The sequence below is a fragment of the Chroicocephalus ridibundus genome, chromosome 5, assembly GCF_963924245.1.
Source record: "Chroicocephalus ridibundus chromosome 5, bChrRid1.1, whole genome shotgun sequence".
In the NCBI taxonomy this organism is placed as follows: Eukaryota; Metazoa; Chordata; class Aves; order Charadriiformes; family Laridae; genus Chroicocephalus; species Chroicocephalus ridibundus.
In genome coordinates, this window is record NC_086288.1 from 56,576,847 (window position 1) to 56,597,201 (window position 20,355).

The 20,355-nt window shown below is 37.4% G+C and overlaps 1 protein-coding gene across 2 annotated transcripts; it reads left to right on the forward strand.

Moving 5' to 3' along the window:
- The first annotated feature begins 11,673 nt into the window (after positions 1-11,673).
- Positions 11,674-19,818, forward strand: TMEM128 (transmembrane protein 128). Of its 2 annotated transcripts, none has more exons than XM_063336862.1 (5): positions 11,674-11,810; positions 13,053-13,194; positions 15,081-15,242; positions 16,459-16,567; positions 18,094-19,818. In XM_063336862.1, exons 1-4 carry the CDS (start codon positions 11,690-11,692, stop codon positions 16,556-16,558), a joined length of 525 nt encoding a protein of 174 aa, XP_063192932.1. In that variant the 5' UTR covers positions 11,674-11,689; the 3' UTR covers positions 16,559-16,567; positions 18,094-19,818. The 2 variants fall into 2 exon arrangements, with proteins under 2 accessions (XP_063192932.1, XP_063192933.1); XM_063336863.1 differs by lacking the exon at positions 18,094-19,818 and adding an exon at positions 17,130-18,075.
- Positions 19,819-20,355: the final 537 nt, after the last annotated feature.

Genomic DNA, 20,355 nt, shown 5'->3' on the forward strand with positions numbered 1-20,355 from the left:
TCAAACTAGGGCCTGACCTCTCTTTCTGTCCTACACTTCAAAACACAAGTCCCATGCCCACGAGCCAGGATTGTCTTCCTGCTGCTGTCTCCGCTCTCATCAGCCAGCGGGTTCCAGCTGCCCCACTGTGGCAGTGCATGGTACAGCTTGGGCCAGTCTCTGGACAGGGCGGCAGAAGCTCTCTCTGCCAGTGAGTTGTGGAGTAGCACAACTGGCTGTACCACTGTTGGTAACCGCCATTACCCACATGTTTTTTCAATAAAGGCCTACCATTTTCTTAACATGCTCGCAAACTCATCAGCTGCATGCTTCTTCCTTTTTCAAAGTGGTGAGGGCAGTTTGGATTGTTTATTCTACACATTTAAAAATAAACATTCGCAGCAAATTTTTACCTTGGAGTGTTGCAAGTTACCTTTCACGGCTTGTGAGAGTGACAGTTTCTGCTCAAGAAAACAATCTGCAAAGAACCTGATCTATATCAGATGGAAACAAGAGTGTAAAAGAACCTTTAAAGTTATACAACAGTTCTTTTTGTTCAGAAAACCAGATACTTATTTGGTTCGTGCCATTGCAAAGTTCTGGTGTCTGGTGCTCAGGATTTACTTCAGTGATCACTACAGGCATCTCTGACACAAAGCAACAGACTAAATGTTTAGAAACACCACACGTTGGTTTAAGGCTGAAAATAAGGAATATCAAATCAACAGTACGTGGATCAGCTATATGAGTAGGATTTGACCTTGGCATTTTTTCCTAGAGTAACTTGTGATTCTTAACGGTTCAAACGGCAGACCACGCCCGTGCAATGCCATGGTTGTGCAGGTAGTGCCTACGTTGGTAGTAAATGTGACTTTCACACCTTATTCTTCCCTTCTCTGTGTAAAGGGCAAAGCAGCACCAGCTGCCATTCAGTGTTTTCCCAATGATCTGGCAGACATAGAGGAAATTAATGCCTCTTTATTGATGGTCACTAGTGGCAGTATTGCAAGTGAGTCCTGTTCTAATTACAGTAGTATTACCTCATACTACTACTTATAGTAGTATTGCCTTTTCCTAGTCTGTTTGCAGCAGGGGGAAGCAATATGTTTTGTAGGTATATTTTTCTTTCTGAATGTTCCTGGAAGTACTGGAGTATGGTAGATGAGTCTATGCCTCTAATTACAGATGACTTCAAGTGCTATTCAAGTCCAAGCATAGTAGCATTACTGACATGCAGCTTGTCAGTAAAAAAAAAAAAAAAAAAGAGAGAGACCTCTGTGTTTTTTATTAGACAATTCATAGATTCCTCAGAGGACTGAAACTGGCTTTTGCACTTACAACAGATTCGAGCTTTAAATTACTGCATGCAACTAATGATGTCTCAATCAGATTGAAGTTACCCTGTTCGTTACAACTCCCGATTCAGTGGTAATCATTGCAGAGGGAGGCATAATCCTTTGCAGCCTTTTCAGAATTTTTCATGAAGACAGAAAAACAGTTAAGACCTAGCTAATTTCTGTTCGGTGATTAATCAGCATATTTACCAGTATTTTTTTTAAATACCATGGATCTGTTATAATGAAGTTAGGTACCTTGAATGCTCTTTTGTTTTTAAGTGGGATGTGTGTGGGTACAACCTTAAGATTTACCAAATGCAAGAGGGCAACAGTATGAACTTCCCTGATTGCATTCGGAGAAAGAGCACGTAATGTTTAAAAATTATTATTCCAGACAGCGTAAGAGAACAGCAAGGCACAACCCACAGTGGTAACGTGGAAACTTGCTGAGCATCTGCTTGCAGTTTAATTAATATGTTCATTAAGCATTATCTTATCCCAGCTTCTAGGTCAAATGATTAATTTGACTGAAAAGCTCTTAACTCCTCATTTGAGTGACTTGAGTGTCACCTTAAGAACAAATGACAGGACTGAATCCATCCGTGCACGCATGGATTTGAAGAAGGAACATCTAGCTCCCAGTAATTGCTGTGATCGTGGTGGTTGTGCACACGCTGATGGCATGACTGCCATCCCTCCCTTTCGCGCTATCTTTGGTCATCAAAATTGACTCCTGCAAGCCGTTGCCACTGATGCCAAGTTTGCTGCCCACGGAAATTTATCTGACATGATCCACAACTGACGTTTTAAACACATTTGACAACAGGCACATGATGAACCAGAAAGTTCATTATCTTTGATGTAGGTTCTCAGCAGCAAAGTCAATTATTAGGGTTATGCACAGACAGCAAAGTTGTGGGTGCCTTCATCAAGCACACTACTGACCTGCTGTTCAAAAATATATAAAAAGTACAGAATATTTCAAAGAATGTCATGACGGTACTAAGTAGCCCTTTATTTTACCCTTTTTTTCTGACAGAGCAGCTGTGGTATTGGACTTTCTTTTAACAGCATGCCAGTGTACAGGCTTTGTGTTGCCATAAAGGACTTAATCTCCTGAGTTCATTTCTTTTAGCATTTGGTCATGAAACCACCAAAACAATGTCTGAGAAGTGAGTCCAGTTGTGTACATGGGGAGATCCAGCAAAATGCAGCACGCACTGCAGTCATCATAAAAAACCCCAAGCCAAACCCAACTGCAAACCAGAGACCACTGATCTGTGGCAGACCCTCAAAATGACTGGCTTACATCATTTCCACTTTTTAGTCTGATATCTTTCTAATTCTAACAGATTTTACTATTTTATTTAATATTTAGTATTTAATATTTTAGTACACAAATTGCTGTGCAGTTCAGATAACATTAGTATTATGCAGGTCATTAAAATAAGACTTAAGTGTTTGGACATTAAACAAAAAAAAATGACGACCTGCACAGCACCCCTTCAAGTTCTTTACAGTACGTATTTTTAAAGCACCATCACCTTTCCCACTATTTTTTTTTTCTGAGTTTTCAGGACAAAGGGGTATTGCTTAATGTCGATTCTGCAGTTTGGCAGAATCATGCAGCGGGTGAACATGCACCTTTTCTTGTGTTTTTCTCATTTGCATTTAACCAACAATAATATTCAGAATGGGACTTGCAGCTGCCACTCTAGACTCTGAGGAAAAGACGGAGCCCTTCCAAACTTTTGCAGAGGCAGAAAAGCTACTGTAAAATCAGGTAACTTAAGAAAAGGAGGTAAGGTAGCACAAGTGTCAATTCTATTTTTGCATTTCCTAGTTTAGTTGCATTAATTTATACCATTAAAGCTAGCATTTTAATGTAGTTTGTACAGACAGATCTCAACAAAGAAAGTTCTGATTTTACTAGCAAGCGCTGGATATTTAAGTGTTACAGTATGAAAAAAGTCATAATACTGAATATTTACTCTGTAACTACATATTTTACATTTGTTCTGTTTCAAATTGAGATGTGAAAACTGATAAAATCAATGTTAACAATTTACAGTTTTCCAGTATTCACTCAGTACTGTAACCACAGGAAATGTCTTTGTTGTAACATGGGTCAGGTTACTGAAAAATTTGTGCAAGAGAATGTTTGTATAAAGCTTCATTTAACATTTAATACAAATTGACAAAATCATGCAGATTTTTTTTTCCGCAAATTATGTTTAGCAGTCACTGTTAATATCAAGTCACAATAAATTGATGAGAATAGTATATATAATAATAGTTACGACAGATAATAGTAACATAGCATTACAAAATGTTCCAGAATGTTTGTTTTGTTGATTTTCTAAACAGCATAACGTCTCTCCACAATAAAATATGCCTTATTGCTAAAACTTTCTTTTCTAAAATAATGATGTCTTGAAAATTGACTGTCTTAGTGGCAGGGGGGAGGTGGAAGTAGTATTGTAAATTAGAAAGTTGTTTAAAGCTAGTGGCTTTCTTGTTAAGTATAGCATAAGCATTTAAGTAGGGAGTTTGATCATGGAAAGAAAAAAGCTTCAAAGGACAGCTACTTATTTGTTGTGCTCAGCCCTCCACTGTACTGGTGCATTAGAGTAGTTCATTCTTCTTTCTCCCAGTGAAAACCAATCCTCCCACCTGGTGCTATAATCCGATTGCATCAGTACAATGCAGTCAGACCCCGACATGAGTAGTGGCTTATAGCTGCTGACCACAGGACACAGAGACCCAATACATGATTTCATTCGCAAACTTTTAAAGCTGTAACACTCATCCTTATTAAGGAAATAAGAGAGCAAATATTTAACTTTTTGTGAGAGGTAAGCAAAAAAAGGCATATTGTTCTATACATTGAGCTGTATTCACAGGTTACAAGATATGTCAGTCAATATATTCAACATTTATCCCTTTTTTCTCCCAATTTAGCCTTTAAGAAAAAACAAGAATAAGTCCTCTAAGTTTCTTTTCTGCTCTGTCAGCCAAGAAAAGCAACATATTATGTTTCCCATTAGTACTTTTCCAGGAACTGTCATTTTATATTGAATTCTAAATTTCACTTGGGCTAGAGGAAGTTTTAGTAGTAACTTTTCTTTGCCCTTGTTGAGATACAATTCCTTCTGCACCTGTAACCTACTGCTTTTCTTCGCACTTGTTGAGAAGTAACTTCTTTTGCACCTGAATCCTCACGCTTTTACGTTCCCACAGGGTATGGGCTTAAAAACCTTCAAGCATTTTGCTTAGGTTGGACTTTGTTTTTGCAAGACCGAAGATCACAGAGCTTAATCCTTTCTCAAACATATCCTCATTTTATTTTTTATTTATCCCTCCTTTTTTAATTTATTCTAGGAGAGTCAGAATTGTCCAGTCTTCAAATAAAGACTGTGTTTTGCCCTTCTCAAAGTGTATCTTTTGTATAGAAACTGCTCTTGCTACTCAACTCCGTATCTGAGTTATATCAGAAGTAAAATAACTGAATTCCTACAGAAGTAGTTTTATAGTCCCTGAAATTACTTGAAAGTAACATAAAAACAGAAATTGTGTCTCTGTATGCCAATCCATTAAACCTCTATTCTCAAACTTTTAGGTGGAATGCATTACTATCAAATTAGTATCAAAATCCTAATCGAGGCATGATTACAGAGTCAAGCTCAACTCTCACATGTATTTGTTTTATTAGAAAAAAGGTGCTTCTAAACATACTGAGATCTTCCTCTCAGGCAGCATGAAATCCATCTGAAAGTATTCAGGTCACTACATCTCATTTAAATGACAAATTCAATGAAAAATAACACCAGAATTCCACCTGCATTGCAGATAGCTCAAAACATGTGATTATTACTCATTCATTCTTTTCTCTGCAGTAGCCACATAATGAACTCTGGCAATCCAGCCATTAATGTATAAATACTAAGGATGAAGTGCACTTTTCTACATTCGATTTTCTGCCCCTCTGCTGGCCTTTGATTCTTGATGATGATAAGGAATTCAAGGAGGGATACACAGCTATTGACACTGTACAGCATCCACGTGTGACAAAACCTAATGTTTTTCATGGGTGATACAGGACCAGAATTTTCTCCTAGACTTTTCATTCTTACCATTAAAGCAAATGCTTCACTTACTGAAGCCGCTACTTTGTGCCTGCATTTCTGCCTTACACTTCTAAATCAATTGCCAGTATAAAAACTTTCACTCAATTGTACAGACGCCTCTTACACTTAGAGCACTTTATTAATTTTTTTTTCATTCTACCATTTACTATTAGATATTTTATGGACTGTTTGTTCCTACAATTTCCTTGTCTTACACCATGAAATATGCTTTCTCTTCCCTTCTTCAATTCTGTCTCACCTATTCTACCTTTGAAAGTTCAGCTTTTTTGGTGAACTTTCAGAACTTAAGTGGTTTCAGAGGTTAGCATTGAATAAGTTTTCTATGAGAAGAAAAAAATACAAACTCAAGTCTTAGTTCTATGTTCTTAAAGACCTGTTAATGTTAAGCAGATTACCCAAAACAGCAGCAGGAATTGCAAAACTATCCTCCAGTTAAAATTTCAAATTGAGATATTGCTGAATTTAGTCTTTATATCAGCAAACATCTTTCTCTGACAGTATAGCACTCTGTCAGTGTTCCCTCTAACTCTGCTGTCCGTTACAATACCAGATCAAAATATATGAAAAATTGACCCTACAGGATACATAAGTGATAATGGACTGTGAAGAATGATGGTAAAGAAAACCTGCTTATAAACCTGAATGAGGTGTGTGAGAGCTTTGTTTCATGTTTGTTTTTTTCAGAACTCCACAGAAAAATTTCTCCAAGCAAACAGCATGAGCCGAATTCCACACTATATACATCAGTGAGATGCATATAGCATGTTCCTACGCTGAATACGTTATGAAAATTACCTGTACTTTCCAATCCTGTAACAGTGAGGTTCATGTGCCCAAGACACTTTGTCTCTGCTTCATTACAGCAGTCAAATCACAGGCAGTGGGGACACCAGACCATCTCCAAAACAACAGTTAATGTGCTACCACAGCCTAAAAGAATGCTAACCTCTATCAATAGAGAAATAAAGTGTCATGCCGAAGGAGAGCAATACTCCTGCACAGCAAATGTTCAATGAATAATGAACTTGAATGCCCACTCCCACAATTGGTAGTCTTTCCCATGTGAATTAGATCTGTGATCTTCATTATTCCAAAAAAAACCCCAAAACTTTAGGATGTTCCTAAATGCCCTAAGTATTAAATTCTTGTCATATTGTTAAAGATGCACCGTTGCACAGACTTTTTCCTCAGTGAGGAAATCAGTTTCAGTAATTCCCAAGTGTTTCCTTTCCCATCCTCCCACATCTGGCCATTTGCTTTTGCCTCTCTGCCACCTCCGCCATCCCCGCATTTTTGCAGGCTTTTAAAACCAGATCAAATTCTCAAACTGAGAGGTATTATATACCACTACTGGGGATTGAGCAGTCAAGAACAATCATAGCTGAAGTATTGCTGCCAAATGCTTTGTATCATTAAACTGTAGTCTTAGGAAAACATTTTGAGAACCATTGTACTCCCTAAGAAAGTACACATAGTTAAGTGAAACTAAACTCAACAAATGATTTAGGAGAGAGAGTAGGAAGATTTACTTAGCAACTTCTAGGAGAATGGTTTGTCCAGATTTATTTAATGTGTTTTGTTGTTTACACGTTTGAAGATCCAAGCTGAAATTAACAGCGTTTGCATTTTATATTCCTAATGCTGATCATAGCAAAAGGCAAGAGTCAAACTTTGAAGCTACCCAACATTTTTAATTGGAAAATTGAGGGTGTTGAAATGGTCTTCCATCAAATAGATACTTCAGATTAAATAATGTTCTGGACCAGCCACTTTTTTGTAATTGGCAGACAATTTTAAAGGTGAAGAATAATATACCTAGATAAATCAGATGACATTATGTGGTCATTTTTTTTCTGTTCTCTTAGATCTCCTCTTCACCTTGTTAACTGCTTTTATCTTTTCTGCTTTCTTTTCCTTTATGAAGTTCAAATGTTTGCATGCTTATATATAGTGCATTCTTGGTATCAAACACGCTATTATATGTATTGTTTCCTTCCTAAAGGGTCAATTCAGGGCTGCACTGTAACTTAATACTCGCATGAGAATTCAACTTGAGTTCAATAGTTTGTGTATGTACCACATTCAGAGTTGATTGAGTTTTAACCTTTAGTTGTTCTTCAGATCTGCATTGTTATTCATACCAAGTGCTTTTAAGTCCTTTGATGATTTTTTTCCCATTGTACTGAATTTAAAATAATTAAAAGAATGCTAGATGAAAGCAAGCCAACTGTAGTACTATTTGAAGGCTTTTTTCCTACCTGCATGAGTTAGACAATGTATTTACTTTTTCACTCATTGTATGAGAGGATGTGCAATGCTTTACTCCAAGAACAACATTCAGGAAGGATGGAGAACCTCTACTCATCCAATCCTTTTACTCCTGATAGTGGAAGATGAGCAGCAGATTACTACTCACTTTATTATTACTTAGTTCCTGAACGGAAAGCAGAGTATATGGCACAATTGTTCCCCAAAATTAGGACTATGCCTACACTGTAGCCAAACTCCTTCAGTTAAAAATGAACATATGGAGAGAGAAGCCAGACCTACTTAGATACAAAATTAAGAAAATTCCAGTCAGGTCTCTGTGAACAGATAACATTTGGGCTAATTTAGCCATTGATTTCTGTAATGGGGAAAAAGTTACGAATATTTGCTAGAATACTAGAAAACTAATTTGACTTTCTAGAAGTGTAACTGGGAAGTCTAATTCTAAAATTTATATGTACTCAGTCAAGGAATATAAAAAGCTACCACTTGTGTTTGTCTTTAAGGGTTATCCGTAAATCAACATAGAACCAACTAATCAGTAAATAGCAAATACTCAGCAAGTAACAAGAAAATGAATTTCAAAACATTTAACTAGATTGCAAAATTCAACTTTCACTTAAAACTGCAAAACCTGAATATTTAAAAACATTCAAATAACTTACAAAGCATTCTTCTCTATTTAAAAGAAAAAAAAATGCACAGGTGTTGAAGTCAGTTTCTGAAAATGTGGGAAGAATTCACGTTACACAAGGGACCAGGAATACAGCTGACAAAAAAATTGCTGCCAACTCTACTCTTTGTACATTTCTTTCACAGAATCTGCAAATTCACAAATTGCTTTCCCAGAGAGTTAACTAAATTTATCAGATCAAGCACCACATTTTAAAATACTGCCTAATATTTCTGCAGGGATTCTTAAATTTTAACTTGCAAGAATTAATTATCCATAACAGGCCTGTTGTTTAGATGCTTTGTTAATTATGTTGTTCACTTTGTAACAGTTTCAATTCAGCTCCTGATCGCTATCTACTCTTCAACAGATTAATAATTTCTGAATCAGAGAAGCTCTGTGAAAAGATCACAGAAAACATCTCAGCTCTACAAACACCGAACATGAGCAGTCTCGGTTAAGGTCAATAGTGAGTCAGGGAAGGGAAGGTCTTATTTCATCTCTTTGCACAATACCTACTCTGTAGGTAAACAGGAGTCTTCAGTTTAACAACACTAACAGACCTTAACCTTTTCAGGCATATATCTTTATTTAATTGCTACGTTTAAATCAAAGATATTTCCTGTGAATAGCTTTTGCAAAGAAAGTACATGAAGATATCCTTTGTTTCTTATTTGAATCACTAGCATGAAAGTGAAGGCTGAGGTAATCATTTCACTCAAAGGAAATAAAACAAAGAAACCTCTATTTCATTGCTAATAAAGCAGAGCTCAGGGGCTTCCACAAGCTGTTAACTTCAAAATATTCAACCAAACTACATAAAAAATAATCACTGTAGTCACTAAGGACTATAATGTGGTTGGCCCTTACGTGAGACATGTTCTAAGGCTGGGAAAGACAATTTCTACTCACTGTGACAGGGCTCATGTGAATTTCAGATGTAGAAGGCCCAGCTTCCTGCAGAAAAAAAAAAATAAAAATTTGTTCCATTCCTTTTAGGCTGAATTTACTCAAAACTCAACACACAGTAAAAAAGAATAACCAGAACCCTTGCTTCCCTTGTCCCAGAACCTCACTCATTTATAAAACAGATGATAGGACGTTTAGGAATATATAGTCTTTTTTTTTTTTTCCTGATAAATTACTGCTAGCAGCCTCTTTGCTGAAAAGATAACATCTCCAGGTAGGTTATACAACACAGGGTATCTACATATCAGGTTACATGACAAATGAAGAGCAGTGCTATTTTTCTTCTAACTGTAGAATGCACAGATTAAATCAGATTCTCCATTGCTTCAGCACCTACAGTTCAAACCAAATGTAAGAAATAATTGTGGTAATTAAATACATGGAAAAAACTTAGTCTTATGTACTTCCAAGGTGCATCATTACACTAATTAAACCGATGGAAGTCTACTGAGTTAAACCTGCTAAAACATTGTATGAATTAGGCTATATATGCAGAAGATCTATTACTTTATTAATACTTATCCCGTTTTTTTCCCACCCACTTAAAGGGGCATTTGATAAGGTCATTATTTACCCAACAGGTTTAGCACTGCTTAAAAACAGTGCAAGTCAGAGCAACTCCAGCTTGTACCCTATCTAGCTTCTACCAGTTAGTTCCTACCCTTATGATGGCCTGACATTTTTTAGGGTTTATTGATAAAATACATAATTATTTATCCACAGCCTACATTCCATTCTTTCTGATTTTCCTGTTTTCTCAACAAGACTTTTATGTTGATAAGTGCCATACAACATGCAGAGAATACATGTGGAAAGTGAAAATTTGACATATTTCTCATATTCACTGTTTTCATGCAAAATACTCAGTTTACGTTCTAAAATAGAAAAGTATAATCGGGTAATTAAACATTTGGTTTTTTTAACTTTAATCTATATACAGCTAGGACTATAAATTTGCTTTTGGTAAGTAAACCTCACAGACTAAAATTATTTTTTTCTTCAATCTACCTTATAAGAAGAGCTTTTATTGAATATTTCTATACTTAATCACAGGGTAAAGTTACCTGTAACAGGTGCCATATCAGACAGGTACTTCCATTCTGTAGTCAGTATGATTTTTTATTAGGGGCCTTATTAGGGACATTATGCCACACATGATTTTGTCTAAGAAAGCACAGAATTTAAGTACCACACATACCATCTAATTAGCCTAATAAATCATTACAAACATAGAAACAAATTTTAAAAGCCGTGTTACTTATTCAGTGAACACACCCCAAAACATACAGTACATATAGAATCATTTCAGTTGGAAGGGACTCGAAGATTGTCTAACCATCAACATAACACTGCCAAAACCATCACTAAACCATGTCCCTAAGCGCCACATCTACCCATCTTTTAAATACCTCCGTGGATGGTGACTCAACCACTTCCCTGGGCAGCCTGTTAAATATATATTCACAATATTCTTATTAATGACCACACCTAAGATTAATCTGTCAATACAATTTAGTAGCTTTGAGTTTGTCCATGTGAATAAACAAGAAATCAATAATAATGTAGTAAATTTCAAGGTTTTGTTTGCAGAAATATGCGGAGGTGACTTCAAATCTAGTTATGCAGAATTTAGCTACAGAACTGAAACAATTTACCATTTTATTAGCTTATTTAACTTTTATTCAGTTTGCCTTGTAAAGATGGCTATTTTCAGTTTAAAGTTGCAGCATCCAGTATTACAGGATTCCTACGGCTCTTGAAACCTCTCTGAGCTTTCCTCTGTTCCATCTAAACCACTGCTCAGTTGTCACAGAATCCAGACTTTCCCATCTGTCCTTAAGAGCACGTTTTGCAAAATGTGATGAGCAAAATACTTATATGCGCCCAGTTTTTCCCTATTTTTATTAATTGACAAAACAGACCTCACTTCTGCACTTGGATTTGCATCACACCGCTCACTGTTTTCAACGGGGATTAGCACGATTTATGATACTGTTGATTTATAATGCATCGCTGGGCCATTAACAGGATCATCACTTGCGCCAGCCGTGCTCCTGCAGCGCCCTCCGCCCCACTCCGGCCCCGGCAGCCAGGCACCGCCGCGGGGCCCAGCCGCTCCGACTCGCCATCCGACCGACCACGGGCTCGCCCAGCCTACGACCAGCCACAGCCGCCCTGATCGCTGGGACACGGTCCTTCCGGCTGCCCCCCTCCCTCTGCCCCCTCACACGGGCCCGCCTCCCCTCACGCCAACGGCCGTAACGGCCGCCGCGCTTCCCGCCCCCGCCCTGGCGTCACTGCCGGAGCGGCGCAAGATGGAGGCCGGCGCTAGCGGCGGGGAGCCGCTCCCAAGGCTCAGGCGCCCTTTGAGGCGAGGGGCAGAGCCCCGCGACCCGCCACTGCCGCAGCCGCCTTTGGGCGGCGGCGGGACGGCCGGTGGGTGGTGCTGGGGGCGCGGGGGCCCCGCCGGGAGGGGAGGAGAGCGGAGCCGGGCGGTGTGACAGAAATGCCCGGGCCGGGGGCGGTGACGGGCAGCACCTGCCGCAGCGCTGCCGCCAGAGTGGGGAAGGGGACGGAGCGTGCTCACAGCAGGAGTGAGGGGGCTCCTCGGTAAAGGGTCCGGTGGGATACTGCCTGCCTGCGGCCAGCACCTCTTCCCTCAGGCGTCAGCGCCTAACAGCGAGTTGGACGCGAAAAGGGAGACGTGAGTTGTGTAAAGGACTCGTGAGCACGCATTTCTTGGTGGGGGTGAAGTTGCTTAAATGCCCTAGACCCAAGCTGTAGTACATGGGGATGAATCCAGGAAATAAACAATAAAAATGCCTGTAAGCTCCAGCAGACCTGTTAGCACACTCAGCTGGTGATAATAATGCCTGTGGAGGAGCCAGCGTACATTACACTGCTGGAGGCACACACACCAGCAATAACTTACAGTGATGAAGTTCAAAATATGAGACATGGAAGCCACCTTTGACACCTTTTTTGACAGTGTGCATAAATACTGAGTGTGTTAGTTGGTTACTGTCATGCACAAAAATATGCTTTCTAATCTGCCTGCTCTGTTGTCTTGCTTTCTCTAAAACAATGTATGGTGATGAGGGAAAAAAGAAAAGATACTTTTCTGCATAATGATAGTTTTAGTTTACCTGCTGAAGGTATGCAGCATGAATCATAGCAGCTCCTGAAACTGAAGTTGAATATCTCTAGTGAAATAACTGCAGTTGAGTACAGGAAAATTATATATGTCTGAAACCAGTTTGCAAATACTAAAATTAACAAAAAAGGATACAAATAAATTAGTAATTGGAAATATCAGTGTGACTTTCTATATGCTAGATTAATAAAAATGCTTTAATAACACCAGAAGGTTTTTAATTAAATAACCCTTACAAAATCTAGTCAGCTGTTAATTTCCTAAAAGGGTACCCAGACGCAGTATGTGCTGATTGTTACTGCTTTATCATTTTATCAAAGGGTACCTTGCTTAGTCTATATTATTTCAGTAAATGTGCAGAGCTTTTTAGAATACTTCCTCTGTAATACAAAGTGTATTATACTGAGTATAATAATCTCCAAAGATAAATGAATTAAAAGGATAAAGCATCGTGTTTTACGTAACTATAATCATACTCCATGTAATGACTGGCTTTAGTGCTATAATTATGTTCTTATTTACAGAAGAGTCTACAGCTGTAGAGAAGAAGAGGAAGCCTCTTAGCAGACTGAATATTCATTCTGCATTCTGGATTTTGGCATCGATTGCTGTGACATACTACTTTGATTTTTTTAAAACTGTTAAAGAAACTGCTCAAGCAGATAGGTAAGGTACCTTTTCTTACAAAGAAAGTTGTGTTTTCGTCTTGCAGTGATATTCAGTTTGTTACATCTGAACACTGTTTTAAATCTTGTTTAAACAAGATCTACAGTAAGAACAGAGAAAGCTGAGAGTCTTCAGCTTGGAGAAAAGAAGGTTCATAGGGATCTTATCAATGTACATAAATACCTGAAGGGAGAGTGCACAGGAGGCAGAGCTAAGCTTTTTTCAGTGGTGCCCAGTGATAGGACCAGAGGCAATGGGCACAAACTGAAACATGGGAGGTTTCCCCTGAACATCAGAAAATGCTTTTTTGCTGTGAGGGTGACCGTGCCCTGGCACAGGTTGCCTAGGGAGGTCATGGAGTCTCCGTCCTTGGAGATACTCAAAAGTCAGCTGGACATGGTCCTGGGCAACTGGCTCTTGAGCAGGGAGGTTGGACCAGATGATTACAATGCTGAAAATTTTGCTGTAATTATTTTTTTTCTATAGGCTCTTTTGAGCCATCTGTGTATATGCAAAATTTGTTCTAATAGCAGGATGTTTTAATACTGTACCTTCAAGTTTACACTTAAGTACAAGAAATTGCTGCCTGTTTTCTTGAAAATGTTGGGGTTTTGATTTTATTTTAATCAAAAAAAGCTGAAATTTATCTTTAAATGTCAAAACGAGGTTCATTTCTCTAGAAGTTCTCTAGACTTCTTTGAGTAGATCAGCAAAAGATTAGTGAAATTTACTTCTATGAAGTAAATTCTATTTCTTTTCTATTAAATTATTTTAAATGGATTGATGTGTGTTAAATATTTTTAGATAGCTTCACCTGGAAGTGCTTTTAAAACTCTCATTGTCATTATTGTATTGGTACGTGGAAGCTGAACAGGGCCTCGCTCTGTGCTGTGAGATTCTCTGGAGCTGCTCTGCCAAGCTGGTCTAGATATGCTGTACATCCAGTTGGCTATGGATACAAACTAGTGACTCCAGGATATGATTAAAGTTTTGGGTGGCCCCATCTGTTCCCTGTAGGACACTGTCTTCCTGCATTGTTTGTTTAGGTAGACTATGGCAACTGCTGTCTTAATGCAGATTTCTTAATTGGTGGTATTGAGGTACCAAAATAGTATATGGTATTTGCTGTACTGTACCAGGGCAAATGTTACCTGCGTAGGAAGATACTTGATTACCCTTTGTAATTTAGTAATCAAACTATTGTAATAAGAATTCACTTTTAAAAATTTTTATTTGCTAAATACACATTCAGTATAAGATTTTATTTAAGTGCACCTTCCTCCCAAGTTGTCTTTCCTGTCTTACTCTTGAAGTATGTCCGCAAAGAGGCTCAAAAGTGTGTCTACCTAAATAATTGCAAATGCTGTGTTTTCTTCATTCTGAATTTGAAATCCTGGATTTCTCTATGGTTTTCTTCAGCTGCTATAAAGAAAAATCTTCACGCTTCTTGTCTGTTAAATTTGAGAGTTCATAAACTCGAAATCTTATTAAAGCTTTTCTGCAACATTTCTCTTGCACAAAAATCAGTAGTCTAATTTATAGTGAGTTGCAGCAGAGCCTATTTTATTTCATTACCAACAAAGTATTTTTTGTGTGGTAGTATAGTAGATCACTGACAAGGTCTGTTGCGTTGCATGCTCAAAATATTTGAGGGAAAAATAAATGATGGGACTGATACATTGCAAAATTAAACTCAAGTAGGTATGTATATTAGACAGCTTTAAAAGGGCAAAAGTGTTTTGTAAAAGTAATTTAAGAAAAAAATGACAGGATCTCCAGGTTGATCTGTCTAATTAACAGGTATTGTCTGTTCTGTCTCTAGACTAGAATGAAGATTAATGGGCGAACTGCAATGTGACTGTGCTTAATGTGTGTTCTCCCCACAGCTGGTGGTTTGCCTCTGGCAGTTGTTTATTGGCTGTGTGTTTATCTGTTGCCTTTTACTGCATACTCTATCTTGAGTGGTATTGTGGAATTGAGGACTATGATGCACAGTATCCAGCATTGATACCTATCACAACAGCTACCTTTATTGCAGCAGCAATTTGGTAAGCTCGAACACTGTGTACAAACTTCTGCTAAACCTGTGCAAGTCTGACTGTGTTAATGGGCTCATTTTATAAAAAGTGTAATTTCTCTAATTTTACTAAGTGTAGTGGTGACAAGACCAGTTCTACATAACGTTAATTTCTTCCACTTTCAACATTCATTCATAAAGCAAGAGTTGCAACTCTCGAAACTGTGTATTAAGTGTACGTGTAGACATACTGGATCTTTTCTGTCTTGAAAATCGAAGTCCTTAGCTTTGTTAATGTAAATTGCTCATCACCTCTGACAACTGTGAGGTTCAAAAATTAAGACAGAAGTGTATTCTCTAGCTGAGAAAAAGTTATGCCTGATCAGTTTCTAATACAGAGTTCTTCTTTATCAAACAATCTACAAATATCAAACATATACTGAAATGTATACTTCTGACTATTGTTATATGAGCTTTAAGGGTTTATATCTTGTCAGAGAATGGTACTTTTAGTAAGAGCTACTTTATGAGATTATAGGAGTCAGAATTAAGTGAATTTGCATGTGAATGAAAAAATTATATATGTGTGTGCATGTACGTGTATTTATTTGATCTCTGCATGAAAGCTGGTTCTCTTTAAGTTTAGGTGTTGTATCTGAATAACATCAGTCAGTATTTGTTACAATGCTGGGGAAAAAAGGAAGACTGAAGAAGATAAAGGTTCCCTATAGTTTAGAATTAGTCAAATCTATAGTCCTTGTAATTCAGTTGTAAAATAAGTTGGTTTTCCCCCTTTCTCTTCAGTTCTAGCCTTAATTTGTACTTCTAGCCAACTCAAATCTGCTTAGCTAGAAGTACAAATTAAGGCTTTTCTCGGTTGCTATGTATGCCCATGGAAAAATCAAGAGTAGTTAATTTTCAGGTGCTTCATATACAGGGATTCTGAAAGCAAAAGGTATCTTTACCCTTGATGGCACTGAGTGGTCTTGCTCAGTGTAAAATCTGCATCAGCTACTGAAGCTCTAGGATGAGTTGTCAGTAAATAAACAGTAAACTAAACTATCAATTTAATAAGTAGGTGCTGGGGTCTTTTTGTTTTGTTTTCTCTCAAGTCATAAAGAAACAAGTATTTTTCCAGGTTCAGTAGTTCAATCTCATTTCTTCTTGTGCCATGTTTTCTTTGCATGGCTGGTATTTCCATAGTATGACAATTGAACTTACCAAAAACTTCCTGCTTTTGTTCCCAGTTTCAACATTGCCTTGTGGCCTGTCTGGTCATTCATGACACCTTTGTTGCTCTTCATTCAGTTTATGGGTGTTGTGATGCTTGTGTCACTCCTGGGATAAGTCCTTCAGGTAATTGTTTAAGCATATAAAAATATTGATCTTGTTGTATGAACTGCTTTGTTAGATATTTGAGGATTGTAAGACCGTTAAAGGATTCCTCCTCTATGTTTTGTGTATGCTTTTAGAATGTTGACACTTTGTGGCATATAGAATAACTGGATAACATGGAAGTATCCTAAGGGGGAAGAATACCCTTTTTCTCTTCTCCAAGATTCCATTCTAGAGTGAAAAGAAGCTATTAGAATGGATGGTTTTGGGGAGTACATGCCAAATACCTGCAGCTTTTACTGAAACTGGGCAAACTTCTTAGGGAAGTTGCTTGACCTGATAGTAAAGGGGAGAAGCTATTAACAGACATATGCAACTGTCTTCTTTATTTTATTTTTCTTTTTAAATACTTTAAGTATGCTGTTTTCATTTTCTGTGATGAACAGTCCAGATCAACCTGATATCTGGAAAACTGCCAGATATCAGAAGTTCCCTAAAAAACAAGTGTTCAAAGGCAAAACCTTTGAGAAATTCATTCTCAATAACTGCCACATTGAAAAGGGGTTCTCACATCTTTTGTTAGGATTCAAGTGAATTCTGTGAAATTGGAAAAGCTTAATCAGGAAGACATCAAAGACTGCTCGGTAAACAGAGTAAGGGATGTCCCCTGTATCACAGGTCTCTACATCATCCGGTAAAGTGATGCCCTCAGCGGGACTTGTTTGGTGTATTTCCTTCTCAAGGGAATGTGTGGAAGCCTGTTTGGTTTTGCTTGCCATCACAAATCCTTCCACTGAGGAAGTTCTCCAGCACTTTCATGAATGCAGCAAGAAAAATGGGACAGTGCTGGATTTTGAGTGTAGCCTCTTGTAGCACCAGAGTTGTAGGCAAAAAATATTCAATGGCTGGGACAGCAAAACACAGCTTTGTTTGCATAAACAAACTGAAACTACTGTTGCATTTTCCCCCCTAATTTCTAGGTATCAAGAAACCTGTTTTTTTTTTTTAGGAGGTAATTAACTTAGGTCATACTCTGACAACACCTATAGACTTCTGAAAAATACTTACTTCAGAACCTTTTTACTGTATTATGGGAGCTTCAGTCGCACTGGTTAATGCAAACTTCTTCAAACCATGTTTGTTCATTCTGTCATGAGCTATGTTCTATCTGAGCACTGGAAGGATGTGAGGAAAGGACCCAATTCAGTGTATTAGATCGTATTAACAGACTAAAACAACCATTGTGCATTAATTTGTACTTAGAAAGTAAGAAGTACAAGTGAATTACAGATATCCTGAACAGCTGAACCTTATGAAAACATTCTGTTTCTCTTTATGAACAGACAAGTAAATTCTGTTATACATAATTTATTAATTCTGTATTAGACCAAATAATTATTGGCCTAATAATTAGGGCCAAGTTATTACCTGGTGATGCAATATCATTAACTAATCAGTATCAAATTAGTACAAGATAAAGCTTGTGCAGTATATACAACCGTACAGTGTTTTTGTTAAAGTTGGATTTGTTTTTTCTTTTCTTTCAGCTTCCTGTGAAGGACTCAAGTAACTTTTATCCTTCAAAGTAGATGTCACTTCTGTTACATTCCAGTACTTTTATTATTTCTAATACTGCTTGTTTGCTCTAACTGATACCATTATTCTTATACTACCCGATTTATAAATCGAATGGACATTTGGTAGCTGCGGAAAAGCAACTGATTAGTGAATAATTGAAAAATACATGGTTTTTACTCCTTTTAGTAACATAAAACATTTAATTACTGCTTTCTAAAGCTTTTAGTCATGTTTTGGTATTAAGCAGATGGGTAATAAGTCAGTTATATAGTCCTAAATCCTATTTTGGGACTCCAGAGGTCACCTAGTTCAATTTCCTGCTCAAAGCAGGTTGGTTTGAAGGTGATTAATGCTTAATTCAAGTGTTGTGGGTTTTTAAAACTATGTTCTTTCCATTTGAATTGACAGCTAAAATATTGTTATCTGGATTCTGTGTTTGTACTTGTAAACTTACTCATAGATCACACAGGAGACATTTCTTGATCTGTTAAATTTCTAATATTATGTGTGTTATCATGTAGGAAATATTTTATTACCTAATCTCTTGACTTCAGATCTGCTACTGTTTGAAAAAAGATAGGGATCAGAGTCAGGGCCTAGAAAACTGGTTGACGTTTACATCACTGTTAATTTGGCAGTGCCATCAATGAAAGAAATAAATTCTACTTGTGCTGATATAGTTTGTCCACAGCCAAAGATAGATGATCAAGCTGTGAATAACAACTGTATGAACCATATTAACACTACACAAGAAATCAAGAGCACAAAGTAAATTCTTTTGATATATGCACTATTTTTCAGTATTCAGGATGTTATTCTGTAAATTAACTTTTCATTCTCAGCAGTGCCTGTTAATGAAGTTGCCATTTTTCTTCCTCAGCAATAAAGAGGCTGATACTAACTTAAATGCCATTAGTCATACACAGTTGGGAAAATAAAATAACTTTGTATGTCTGTTCACTTTGTCTGAGATGCCTAAGTATCTGGAAACCTCTGCAGCGTCTAGTTGATAGACCATTTTATATAGATCCTTGTGTTAAATACTTTCACACCCAGACCTTTTGGAAGATAGGAGAATGTAGAAGCTGGGTATTGCAACTTGTTAAAATTTACTCCTTGTGACTATTGCTTGAAGTCTGGGCTGTTAGAGGAGAGTGTTTTCTTCATTCTGACTTTCAAATTCACACAATTGCTGAGTACACAATACATGGAATGTTTAGTAATGAAAAAGGAAGACGTTGTCTTAAACCGCTACAGTTTCATTAAGGAAAAATGTTGCTGTTGGTATGCAATACAAAGGATCAGTCAAATGAAAATAAAATACATTTAGCACTACTGTTAAGTAGCTTGTAGAGTAAGTTAACAGCTTGATTTGTTTAAATGTAATATTTAAGTTTTCCAAAACCAGTTGCTCTTCACATCCTTAAAGGGCAAGTTGCTTATCTTCGGGTCTTCATCTTTTACCAAATTTTAACAATTTTGCATCTGCATACAGAGGTACATTTGAGTAACTTTGTTTATTATATTTAAATGCACTGTTGCTCAGGGATGGTAATTATCACTGTATTTTTATTTGTCAACTATATAAATGCTCTAGGTGTTTTCAGTTGCCTTGTACTGTAGAATTAAAATTTGCTACATGTTTTTTCAGATTTATTCTTCTGGACATCTTAATAAACTTTGTACAAAAATGATCAGTTATTGTTCAGTACTAATTGTTTAACAGTCTTGGGGACTGTCAGCCCATTGTTTTGCCTACAAAATAGATGTTCATGTAGATTTTAAATACTGTACATGACTTGGAGTATGTTTGTCTTTAATAACCTCTCAGCTGGGTTTATTGAAGGTGTAATACCATTCTGTTCGCCTTCGGAGAGCTATTTGCCCTCTGACTACTTTGATGTCTTTTTCTGAAGATCCCAGGTAGATATACTCACTGCCCAAAAGTTTGCGAAGTCTTTCAGTAGCAGCTATGACTATCCAATGCAATACTTATTCAGTTATGAGCTCAAAAGGAAGCAGTGGCGAATCTGGTAAGAATGTAAAACAATTTTTGCTGTAATTAGCAGTCTGACGAAATGGTGTTGCCACTTCCAGTTCTGTGAACTCCTTGCTTTTGTTATTTTCCTTACCACCAAATAAAGAACTAAGGGCAAGAGATTAGAAAGAGGTATCTTAACAGTTTCCTGAAAACAATTATCAAATGGTCAAAATCCCTACCTCTACCAACT